The 12,271-nt window shown below is 59.7% G+C and overlaps 1 protein-coding gene across 1 annotated transcript in view; it reads left to right on the plus strand.

Annotated features, from left to right (window-relative positions):
• Window positions 1-12,271, plus strand: part of FBN3 (fibrillin 3) — a 76,670-nt gene that overhangs the window by 62,932 nt on the left and 1,467 nt on the right. The window contains exons 47-64 of the mRNA XM_039733381.1: window positions 90-218; window positions 829-948; window positions 1,188-1,313; window positions 1,391-1,543; window positions 2,076-2,141; window positions 2,411-2,536; window positions 2,762-2,881; window positions 3,314-3,436; window positions 3,849-3,980; window positions 4,957-5,082; window positions 5,794-6,000; window positions 6,693-6,818; window positions 7,377-7,499; window positions 8,210-8,326; window positions 9,276-9,404; window positions 9,818-9,937; window positions 10,376-10,607; window positions 11,341-11,509. Of these exons, the coding sequence (XP_039589315.1) occupies window positions 90-218; window positions 829-948; window positions 1,188-1,313; window positions 1,391-1,543; window positions 2,076-2,141; window positions 2,411-2,536; window positions 2,762-2,881; window positions 3,314-3,436; window positions 3,849-3,980; window positions 4,957-5,082; window positions 5,794-6,000; window positions 6,693-6,818; window positions 7,377-7,499; window positions 8,210-8,326; window positions 9,276-9,404; window positions 9,818-9,937; window positions 10,376-10,607; window positions 11,341-11,509 (2,444 nt within the window). The remainder of the gene's footprint in view (window positions 1-89; window positions 219-828; window positions 949-1,187; window positions 1,314-1,390; window positions 1,544-2,075; window positions 2,142-2,410; window positions 2,537-2,761; window positions 2,882-3,313; window positions 3,437-3,848; window positions 3,981-4,956; window positions 5,083-5,793; window positions 6,001-6,692; window positions 6,819-7,376; window positions 7,500-8,209; window positions 8,327-9,275; window positions 9,405-9,817; window positions 9,938-10,375; window positions 10,608-11,340; window positions 11,510-12,271) is intronic.

A 12,271-nucleotide genomic window follows, 5' to 3' on the forward strand; every position in this document is an offset into this window, starting at 1 on the left:
TGTGCCACCCCCCCGGGGACAGCGGGGTGGCCGTGTGTGCCGCGGGTGACGGTGACGCTCTTGCCGTGGCTCTGCTCCCGCTGCCGCAGACGTGGACGAGTGCTCGTCGCTGGTGGGGCAGGTGTGCAGGAACGGGCAGTGCATCAACAGCGTGGGCTCCTTCCAGTGCCTGTGCCAGGAGGGCTACGACCGCACCCCCGACGGCAAGAACTGCGTGGGTGAGTGGCCAGTGTCCACTCAGTGTCCACTCAGTGTCCGCTCAATGTCCGCTCCAGTGTCCACTCAGTGTCTGCTCATTGTACACTCAGTGTCCACTCAGTGTCCATTCAGTGTCTGCTCAGTGTCCAGTCCAGTGTCCACTCAGTGTCCACTCAATGTCCGCTCCAGTGTCCACTCAGTGTCTGCTCATTGTACACTCAGTGTCCACTCTAATGTCCACTCCAGTGTCCACTCAGTGTCCGCTCAGTGCCCACTCCAGTGCCCACTCTAGTGTCCACTCAGTGCCCATTCCAGTGCCCGCTCCAGTGCCCGCTCCTCTGGCCCGGCTGCTGCTGCCCCAAGCTAGTCCTGGCATTCTCCAGAGGCACCCAGCAGTGCCCTGGAAGCACGGCCTGCTCCTTGAAATGCCCCTGGAGAGCAGCACTGCCCCCACCTCCTCCAGGCCTGTCCTCCCCTGTGCTGGGACCTGCAGGCAGTGGGACAAACGTCGTGTCCATGCCCTAAAGTCCTACCAGGAACCATCCTGGAAACGTTTCCCCTGTTCCCTGTCACCTCTGGGGCAAGGCAGGGCCTGGTGCACCCACCCCTGGCTGTTTTCCCCCCCTCCAGACATCAACGAGTGCGTGAGCCTGCCTGGCACCTGCTCCCCTGGCACCTGCCAGAACCTGGAGGGCTCCTTCCGCTGCATCTGCCCGCCTGGCTACGAGGTGCAGAATGACAACTGCATTGGTAAGGCTGGCTCTGTGCCCCCAGCACGGCCCCTGCACACCCCAGCCTGCCCTTCCCTGGGCACCCCAGGGGCATCAGCACCCCCAAACCCCTGCTGGGCGCCGGGCAAGCCCAGCTCTGGTGGCATGGGAGGCTCCGGGGTGTTGCTGTGCCCGTTTTCCCTGCAGGTGGGTTGTGGGGTGGTGCCCACCCCCCTCACCTGCTCTAACGACCCCTGGCCGTGTCCCTGCTGCTCCCAGACATCAACGAGTGCGAGGAGGAGCCCAACATCTGCCTCTTTGGGACATGCACCAACACCCCGGGCAGCTTCCAGTGCGTGTGCCCGCCGGGCTTCGTGCTGTCCGACAACGGCCGCCGCTGCTTCGGTCAGTGTCCGATTCCCGGAATTCCTGCACGATTCCCGGCAATCTCCCTGACCTTGGCACGTCCCCTCCTCCCCCAGACACTCGGCAGAGCTTCTGCTTCACTCGCTTCGACAACGGGAAGTGCTCGGTGCCCAAGGCCTTCAACACCACCAAGGCTCGGTGCTGCTGCAGCAAAATGCCCGGGGAGGGCTGGGGAGACCCCTGCGAGCTGTGCCCGCAGGAGGGCAACGGTAGGAAGGGGACAGGGCTGGGGGGTCCCCGGGGGAGAGGGGGGTGTCCCCAGGGAGGGTGATGGCTGTGTCCCCATGGCAGTGGTGGGTGTCCCCATGGAAGAGGGATGGCTGTGTCCCCATGGGAGTGGTGGATGTGTCCCCATGGAGAGATGGCTGTGTCCCCATGATGGCTGTGTCCCCATGGGAGGAGTGGATGTGTCCCCATGGGAGTGGGAGTGATGGCTGTGTCCCCATGGGAGTGATGGCTGTGTCCCCATGGGAGGAGTGGATGTGTCCCCATGGGAGAGGGATGGCTGTGTCCCCATGGAGAGATGGCTGTGTCCCCATGGAGAGATGGCTGTGTCCCCATGGGAGCAGTGGATGTGTCCCCATGGGAGTGGTGGATGTGTCCCCATGGAAGGAGGGATGGCTATGTCCCCATGAGAGCAGTGGTGATCTTCAAAGCCCGTTTCAGCTGCTGGGAGCAGAATCCCATCAGCACATCCCACTTGTCTTTCTCTTTTCATTCCCGCTTTCCTCTCTCTTGCAGTTGCCTTCCAGGAGCTGTGTCCCTATGGCCACGGGGCCATCCCAGGCCCAGGTGACACCAGGGAAGGTGAGGATGCATGAAAGGATGAGCAGAAGTTTGGGTTTTGGGGTTGTTGCCTGGAATGGACCAGACCTGGGCTGCTGGAGAGCAGGGTGGGATCCTGGGGGCACACGGGGCTGGGCACCCCCAAACCCCCCAGACTGCTCACCAGGGGTTCACCCCTCACCTCTGGAAAGGCAACACCTGAAACTCCCGGGGTGCCCTGAGCATCCCCGGGCAGTGCTGGGGGGACGGGGCTCTTTGTGGCCGTGTGAAGCTGCACTTTCCCTTTGCAGACGTGAACGAGTGCTCGGAGAACCTGGGCGTGTGCATCAACGGCGCCTGCATCAACACCGACGGCTCCTTCCGCTGCGAGTGCCCCTTCGGCTACAACCTGGACTACACCGGGGTCAACTGCGTGGGTGAGCCTCTGGGGGGGCTGGGGGGGTGCCCTGCTCCCTCCTGCTCCATCCCCCTCACTCCAGAGGGGGTGGATCCGTGTGGCAACGTGCAGGGAGGGAATCGCTGCTCCCCTGCCCCTTCCCTTCCATCCCGGCTCTGCTGGGACGCTTGGAGTGCTCTGCCTGCCAGAGCCCAGCCCTTCCCCACCCTCCTCCTCCTCCTCCTCACCCTGCTGTGCCCCCCAGACACAGACGAGTGCTCCATTGGCAATCCCTGTGGGAATGGCACCTGCACCAACGTGGTGGGAGGCTTTGAGTGCGCCTGCGACGAGGGCTTTGAGCCAGGGCCCATGATGACCTGTGAAGGTAATGACCTGGGGGACAGCCCCCTCATCCCCACCACGCTGGGCTCTGTGGGACCCCCTGGTCCCTGCCTGGGCCAGCCCCTTCATCCCCACCACGCTGGGCTCTGTGGGACCCCCTGGTCCCTGCTTAGACCAGCCCCCCGTGGATGGGGTGGAAAAGCTGGATGAGGCTCCTCTCCACACTGGGCTCCTTCAGCTCCCTCTGGAGCCCTGGATGAGCACAGGAGCTGCCTCCCCAAGGACCAGCAGCCCATTCCCACCAAACCTGCTGGGACACCGGGGCTCTGCCCCTCTGCAAGGGCAGACCACAGCAGGAGGCTTTGGTGGAACAAAGCTCTGGTGGGACGGATGCCCAGGGAGGGTGGATGTGCCCTGGGGAGCTCCTGCCCCTGCTGAGGGCACCCAGGTGAGTTCTGTGCCCTCCTCCCTGCAGACATCAACGAGTGCTCCCTGAACCCCCTGCTCTGCGCCTTCCGCTGCATCAACACCTTCGGCTCCTACGAGTGCACCTGCCCCTCTGGGTACGCCCTGCGCGAGGACAGGAGGATGTGCAGAGGTAAAACCCCTTCTGCAGCCAGCAGGCCACGGCCCAGAGTGTCCCCAGCCCCTGCCCCTGGCCAGGTGTGCACAGGGAAGGTGGGAATTCTGCGCTGGCTTTTCTCACCATCGCCCATCTCCTGCTGGTAGGAAGGAATTCTTCCCTGGGAGGGTGGGGAGGTTTCCCAGAGAAGCTGGGGCTGGATTTCTGAAGTGCCCAAGGCCAGGCTGGACAGGGCTTGGAGCAGCCTGGGACAGTGGAAGGTGTCCCTGCCATGGCAGGGGTGGCACTGGATGAGTTTCAAAGTCCCAGCTCATTCCATGACGTTTTTTAACCTGTGTGCCAGCCAGCCTGGGCCAAGGCTGTAGGGAGGGATGGGGCAGGGCTGGGCTGGCAGGGCTGGCAGGGGCTCTGATGGGTCTCGTTGCAGATCTGGACGAGTGTGCAGAGGGGCTGCACGACTGCGAGTCCCGGGGGATGCTCTGCAAGAACCTCATTGGCACCTTCATGTGCATCTGCCCTCCTGGCATGCAGCGCAGGCCCGACGGCGAGGGCTGCACAGGTACCAGGCAGCCTGGGCATTCCTGGGGCACACCCAGGGGTGTTCTGACTGAGGGATCATCCACAGACCTGTGCTTTACATCCCTCTTTGCTTTTCATCCTTCTTTGCTTTACATCCTCCTTTATTTTACATCATTCTTTTCTTTACATCCTTCTTTATTTTACATCTTTCCTTTACATCCTTCTTTGCTTTACATTCATCTTTATTTTACATCTTTCTTTTCTTTACATCCTTCTTTATTTTACATCTTTCTTTGTTTTACATCCATCTTTGCTTTGCCTCCTTTATTTTACATCTTTCTTTGCTTTACATCCTTCTTTGCTTTGCCTCCTTCTTTGTTTTACATCCTTCTTTGCTTTACCTCCTTCTTTATTTTACATCCCTCTTTGCTTTACATCCCTCTTTGCTTTGCATCCTCGGGCTCCTCCCTGGGCTTTCCCACGTGTCACAACTTCCTGAGTGTCCCAGTGGGACACACAAAACCTCGGTGCATCCCTGGGCCTGTGTGTCACCCCCAGGGTGACACAGCCCTGGGCTACGGGTCCTTGTCTTTGAGTTTTCCTGAGTGTTCCAAGCTGCTTTTGGGATGGGTAGGAATGAACAGCACAGAGCTGCACGGGACAGAGACATCTGCAATGCAATGCAATGCAATGCAATCCAATCCATTCCAATCCAATCCAATCCAATCCAATCCAATCCAATCCAATCCAATCCATTCCATTCCATTCCAATCCAGTCCAATCCAGTCCCAGCAGCAGCTGGAGCATGGGCGAGCCAGGGAAGCTGCATTCTGCCCGCCCTGCTCTGGGAGCGGTCGGGGATGGGTGGATGCTTTCCCCAGGGCAGGTGGGGGTTCCTCCCAGCTGCCCAGACACAGAAGGGACCCTCGGGGGCTCGGTGGGTGGGCAGTGGGGAGCTGGGGAGGTTTGTGCCTGGCCTCAGCAGGGCTCTGTGTGTGTGTGGTGCCTCCCTGCAGACGAGAACGAGTGCCGCACCAAGCCCGGCATCTGCCCCAACGGGCGCTGCGTGAACACGGCCGGCAGCTACCGCTGCGACTGCAACGAGGGCTTCCAAGTCAGCCCCTCGGGCACCGAGTGCATCGGTAATGTCCCTCCCGGGCGGCTGCAGCGCCCCCCGGCAGCACAGGCGGCTCGGGGGGTCTGCACAGGGACTCAGAGAGCGGGAAGGGACCGGGGACAGGGACACAGGGGCTGGCAGATGGGATACTGGGGGGAATTCCCTGGGAGGGGGTGGCACGGGGTGCCCAGAGAGGCTCTGACTGTCCCAAGAACTGTTCAAGGCCAGGTTGAACGGGGCTTGGGGCACACAGGGACAGTGGGAGGTGTCCCGCCATGGCAGGGGTGGCACAGGGTGGGTTTAAGGCCCCTCCAACCCAACAGAGACAGCTGCAATGCAATCCAATGCAATGCAATCCAATGCAATGCAATCCAATTAATGCAATCCAATTCAATGCAATGCAATCCAATTAATGCAACGCAATGCAATCCAATCCAATCCAATCCAATGCAATCCGCTCCAATTAATGCAATGCAATGCAATGCAGTCCATTTCAATGAAATGCAATCTAATCCAATGCAATGCAATGCAATGCAGTCCATTTCAATGAAATGCAATCTAATCCAATGCAATGCAATGCAATGCAATCCAACCCAAACCATGTGGGATTTTTTGCAGCTGTCAGAGCATCACCTTTATCCAAACCCCTCCCAGGCTCCCTGGCACCGCCTGCTCTGTTCCCCCTGGTGCTGGCACTGCCTCAGACCCTGCATCTGTGTCCCCTTTCTGTGCCCAGACACCCGCCAGGGCTTCTGCTTCACGGAGGTGCTGCAGACCATGTGCCAGATGTCCTCCACCAACCGCAACCTGGTCACCAAGTCCGAGTGCTGCTGCAACAGCGGGCGCAGCTGGGGCCCCCAGTGCGAGCTCTGCCCCCTGCCTGGCACTGCCCACTACAAGAAGATGTGTCCCCACGGCCCCGGCTACTCCACGGATGGCAGAGGTGAGTGGGGCAGGGGTGGGCACAGGGGTGAGCCCCCCAGAGCAGACAAGGAGCCCCTGCAGGGTTCCCCAGCTCTCTGGGAGACTCCAGGGTGAGGGGAGCTTCAGAGCAGCCCTGCCTTAGCCTTGGATTTTTGGGTTAATTTTAAGGAATCCCTCTGGTCTTCAAGGTTTTAGGCCTTTAAGATCAGGTCTGTTATGGAATGAGTTATTTGTTAACAAAGGAGATAAGAGATCTTAATCAGAATTGCTTATTACACAGTGTAAAGTGAAAAGAACTGCTGGTAGATTACAGCAGAACATAAACTGCAGATATCGAGGTGTTAAAGCTGGCAAAAGAAATAGGATTGATCAGGAGCCAAATGTAACTTAGCATGGAAATAATGATAAATTGACAGAGTCCTTCACTCAGCCCCCGTCCCTGCTCTGGGGAGAAGCCCTACAGATCTCCAGAGGATTTCTGCTTTGTGAAAGCTCAGCCACAAATGCAGTTTATCTTCCCAGCTCCCACTTTAGCAGGGGGATGTTTATTGGCAGTTGGGAGCTGCCAGACCACGGTGCCAAAATAACTCTGAGCCACTTGGGAATTATCTGATAACAAACACCAGATAAGCTTTTCGAGGCCAGCGAGCTGCCCTGGCATTTGGGCACAGGGCAGCTCTGGCACTGACAGCTCCTCCTGCCCCTCCACAGACATCGACGAGTGCAAGGTGCTGCCCAACCTGTGCAGGAACGGGCAGTGCATCAACAGCATCGGCTCCTTCCGCTGCCACTGCCGCCTGGGCTACACCCCGGACATCACGGGCACGGCCTGCCAGGGTGAGCCGGGCCCCCCGCACGGCCCCAGCATCCCCGGGCTGCCCTCCCTGCTCCTTAACCCCGCCCGGACCTGCCCTTCCCTCGGCTCTGCGCTCTGCATGCTCCGCCCTGTTCACCTCCAAGTCATTCTTTAACTCCTGAAAAACGAGCTCCGTGTCTTCCCCGAGCCCAGGGGCTGGCAAGGACTGGGATCCTGAGCTGGGAGCTGGGAGCTGCCAACCCCCCCAGGCAGCACAGGTGGCTCCAGCCAGGCTGAGCGCCGTGCTGGGATCCAGATGTTGGCATAAAGGGCACATCTGGAATCTCAGATTCCATGATTTGTCGCAGATTTGTTGTGCTGGCTCCCCCAAAGCCCTTGGCTCTGCTCAGCTGCTTTCTGGAGGGTGAAAATGGGGTGTTTGTCCAGGAATGCCAGAATCCATGGGGATAGCTCACCCCTGAGCACAAAACCTGGCATCACCTCGTGTTCAGGAGCCCCTGAGTGGGCTGGGAGGTCCGAAGGGTGGAGGGGACCCTGCCCAGCAGCACAGCCTGATGTGTTTTGTGTCTGGAGTGCAGATCTGGACGAGTGTAACCAGTCCCCAAAGCCCTGCAACTTCATCTGCAAGAACACCGAGGGCAGCTACCAGTGCTCCTGCCCCCGGGGCTACATCCTGCAGGAGGACGGCAAGATCTGCAAAGGTACAGAGCCAGGAGCAGAGAACTGCCTCCCCTGGCAGCTGGGGGAGAGGGGACAGGCCAGCCACACCTCGACAAACGGCAGCAGAAGGATGTGGGGAAAGGTGCCACGCTGGGCTGGTGCCTGAGGCTTTCACCTTCCCGTGCTCCAGGTGTGGCTGATCAGGGAAAAAATGCTCCTGGTCCTTTCCTGGAGACTGCACGGCACATCTCGAGCTCCAGGGAGCTCAGAGGGATGTCCCCTGCACGTGGCTGTGCCTGGCATTGTCACCAGGCAGGCTGGGGCTGTGCCCACCCCCCCCAGTGTGAGGAGCCTGGCCGGAGGATCTGGGAGAGCCTGGGAGGTGTGACAGGCAGGAGAGGCTGGGGAACATCCCTGCATCTTCTGGGGGTGCATCCTGTACCTGGGGGGTGCATCCTGTACCCGTGGGGTGTATCCTGTACTTGTGGGGTGTATCCTGTACCTGTGGGATGCATCCTGTACCTCTGGGGTGTATCCTTTACCTGGGATTTGTGACTTGCAGGAGAGGCAGGGGAGCCCCCCTGCATTTTCCAGATGTCTGTGTTACCCCGAGGTGGGGACAGGTTTCTCCTCCCACTGAACTCCCAGCTTCAGGGCTGTTGTTCCTGGGGCTGCTGCTGTGCATCCACAGGGCCCCTGAGGTGTCACAGCCTCGGGGGGATGAACTGAGAGCTTTTCCTTGTCCCTCCAGACTTGGACGAGTGTTCCACCAAGCAGCACAACTGCCAGTTCCTCTGTGTCAACGTCATCGGGGGCTTCAACTGCAAGTGCCCCCCTGGCTTCACCCAGCACCACTCCTCCTGCATTGGTGAGTGCAGAACTCCCTGTGGGGTTCATCCTGTACCCATGGGATGCACCCTGTACCCGTGGGGTATGTCCTGTACCCATGGAGTGCACCCTGTACCCATGGGGTGTATCCTGTGCCCATGGGTGCATCCTGTACCTGTGGGGTGTATCCTGTGCCCATGGGGTGTATCCTGTACCCATGGGGTGCATCCTGTACTCATGGGGTGTATCCTTTACCTGGGATTTGTGACTTGCAGGAGAGGCAGGGGAGCCCCCCTGCATTTTCCAGATGTCTGTGTTACCCCGAGGTGGGGACAGGTTTCTCCTCCCACTGAACTCCCAGCTTCAGGGCTGTTGTTCCTGGGGCTGCTGCTGTGCATCCACAGGGCCCCTGAGGTGTCACAGCCTCGGGGGGATGAACTGAGAGCTTTTCCTTGTCCCTCCAGACTTGGACGAGTGTTCCACCAAGCAGCACAACTGCCAGTTCCTCTGTGTCAACGTCATCGGGGGCTTCAACTGCAAGTGCCCCCCTGGCTTCACCCAGCACCACTCCTCCTGCATTGGTGAGTGCAGAACTCCTCAATTCCTGCCCTGCCCCTTCCCACGGAGCAGCTCTGGCTCAGGAGAGGCTTCCCAGCCCCCAAACTCCCCAAACTGATCCCTGCCCCTCTGCAGTCACCCTGGCAGTGGCTGCATTGTCCCTCTGCTGCTCAGCCTGGGCTCTGCCCCAGCATCTGAGGTGGCCACAGGGCCAGGGGTGGAGTTCCAGGTGGGCAGGGGTGGATTTCCAGGTGGATTTCAAGGTGGATTTCCAGGTGGTCAGGGGTGGATTTCCAGGTGGTCAGGGATGGGTTTCCAGGTGGATTTCCAGGTGGGCAGGGGTGGATTTCCAGGTGGATTTCCAGGTGGATTTCCAGTGGCCAGGGATGGGTTTCCAGTGGCCACAAAGCCCTCCTGGTGGTGTTTTGCAGACAACAACGAGTGCACAGCTCAGCCCTCCCTGTGTGGAGCCAAGGGGCAGTGCCTGAACACCCCGGGCAGCTACAACTGCGAGTGCCAGAAGGGATTTTCCCTGGACAGCTCCGGGGTCAACTGTGAAGGTGGGGCTGGGGCTCCAGGGAGCTTCCATGGGGAGCAGTTCTGAGGTTCTCTGAGGAGCCTCAGTCCAGATGGGAACTCCCAGGAGTGTTTGGACAACGCTCTCAGGGATGGGTGGGGTTGTTGGGGGGCCTGGGCAGGGCTGGGGGTTGGACTGGATGATCCTTGGGGAAGGGAATGGTGCCATATTCCAGCAGAGATCTCAGCCTGAAGCAGAGCAGACCTGGGGGCAGCCTCAGCTGGAAATCAGGGACCATCCCAGCAGGGACGTCTGGGAGCCGGGGGTGTCACTCAGGTGTCCCTGCAGAGGCAGAGTGAGGCACAGGAGCAGCCTGTAGGGTGCCAGGCATGTCCCTGAGCCCCCAGCAGGAACAGGGGACGGTGTCTCACCTCGCTGTGTGTCCCTCTGGTGCAGATGTGGACGAGTGTGACGGGAACCACCGGTGCCAGCACGGCTGCCAGAACGTGCTCGGCGGGTACCGCTGCGGCTGCCCCCAGGGCTACGTGCAGCACTACCAGTGGAACCAGTGCGTGGGTGAGTGGGGGCACCTGGGGAGCTGTGCCCTGCCCGGGGAGCTGTGCCCTGCCTGGGGAGGTGTCCCATAGCCAGGGGAGCTGTGCCCTGCTTAGGGAGCTGTGCCCTGCCCAGGGCATGTGCCCTTCCTGGGGGAGCTGTGCCCTGCCTGGGGGAGGTTTCCCCTGCCTGGGGAGCTGTGCCCTGCCCAGAGGAGCTGTGCCCTGCCTGGGGGAGGTGTCCTGTACCCGTGGGGTGTATCCTGTACCCGTGGGGTGTATGTCCTGTACCCGTGGGGTGTATCCTGTACCCATGGGGTATGTCCTGTACCCATGGGGTATGTCCTGTACCCGTGGGGTGCACCCTGTACCTGTGGGGTGCACCCTGTACCCGTGGGGGCCATCCCATGACTCGGTGATTCCATGTCCCCACCATTCCACCCTCCACGGCTCCGTGCAGACGAGAACGAGTGCTCCAGCCCCTCTGCCTGCGGCTCTGCCTCCTGCTACAACACCCTGGGCAGCTTCAAGTGCGTTTGTCCCTCGGGCTTCGACTTCGACCAGGCCTTCGGGGGCTGCCAGGACGTGGACGAGTGCTCGGCCGGGGGCAGCCCCTGCAGCTACGGCTGCTCCAACACAGACGGGGGCTACCTCTGTGGCTGCCCTGGGGGCTACTTCCGAGCAGGACAGGGGTAAGGAGGGCCAGAGGGGCGTCCCCAGCTGGGAATTGTGGGGGGATGTGGGACAAGGAGCCCTCAGCTTCTCCTCGTTCAGCCCGTCCCTCGTGCCAGCGTGTCTCCTGCCCCATGTGCTTGATGCCAGGGATGCCAGTAGGTTCTCTGTGGATACACCCAGTGCATTCATTAATCTGTTAATTAATGAAGCCACCTTGTTGTGGTCTCTCTTGGGCACATCCCCTGTCACAGCCACACGTGACCCTCTGGGTGTTTCCCACACGACAACCCAGCAGTGGTGGCATTTCCATTGCATTCATGGCTCCCCTCTGCTCCTCTGCCACAGCCACTGCATTTCTGGCTTGGGATTTGGGAAGGGTCCCTACCTGCCTGCGCCCCAGGAGGAGGATGAGGACAACCTGCTGTCCCCCGAGAAGGAGGGCCAGAGGGGCGTCCCCAGCTGGGAATTGTGGGGGGATGTGGGACAAGGAGCCCTCAGCTTCTCCTCGTTCAGCCCGTGCCTCGTGCCAGCGCGTCTCCTGCCCCATGTGCTTGATGCCAGTAGGTTCTCTGTGGATACACCCAGTGCATTCATTAATCTGTTAATTAATGAAGCCACCTTGTTGTGGTCTCTCTTGGGCACATCCCCTGTCACAGCCACACGTGACCCTCTGGGTGTTTCCCACACGACAACCCAGCAGTGGTGGCATTTCCATTGCATTCATGGCTCCCCTCTGCTCCTCTGCCACAGCCACTGCATTTCTGGCTTGGGATTTGGGAAGGGTCCCTACCTGCCTGCGCCCCAGGAGGAGGATGAGGACAACCTGCTGTCCCCCGAGACCTGCTACGAGTGCAAGATCAACGGGTACCCCAAGAGGGGCCGGCAGCGGCGCAGCGTCAACGGCACAGAGGGGCACCAGGTGAGAAATGCAGGGCATCCTGGAGGGGCTGGAGCCAGGCAGGAGCTGCATCCCCTCAGGAACACAGAACTGGAGTGGATGCCATTCCCTCAGTCCAGGCAGAGCCAGCAGCTCATCCGTATCTGCCCAGCTTTGGCCTCCCCAAGCCCTTCTTGTGAAACCAAGGAATAAAGCCCACGTTTCCCAGCCCTGGAATTCTCCAAGGCCAGGCTGGGCAGGGCTTGGAGCAACCTGGGATAGTGGGAGGTGTCCCTTGGGGCTAGAACAAGACTTTTTAAGGTCCTTTTCAGCCCAAACCTCTCCATGGTGCTGTTCCTCAGAGGGAGTTCAGGCCTCTGTCCAAAGCTGTCCCGGGAATTTCACAGCTCTGGGCAGGAGAGGTCGTTTTAGGGCTTGGAAGGAGAATGGTCCTGAAGTTACTGATCCTCCCTGGGGGTGGGAAGTGTGTGCTGGGAGTTCAGTGCCACAGGCACAACCAGCACACCAAGAAACCCAAAGCTGTCACTTCCAAAGCTGATTTAGGGCTGAATTTCCCAAAACCAAACCCATCTTTTCCTGCCCCTGAGCCCTCCCTGAATGTGGTAATTACATATCCTCTCAACAGAGAGAGACAAGGTTCTCCCAGGAAAATCCTGGGAAGCTGGGAGAAACTTAGACTAAAGAATTCCAGCAATTATTATCTCTCTCTGTAACCAGATAGATATAGTTTGTAGATACAGTTAGATAGATAGATAGATAGATAGATAGATAGATAGATAGATG

Source organism: Passer montanus, unplaced genomic scaffold (assembly GCF_014805655.1).
Source record: "Passer montanus isolate IOZ18808 unplaced genomic scaffold, ASM1480565v1 scaffold112, whole genome shotgun sequence".
Taxonomy (NCBI): domain Eukaryota; kingdom Metazoa; phylum Chordata; class Aves; order Passeriformes; family Passeridae; genus Passer; species Passer montanus.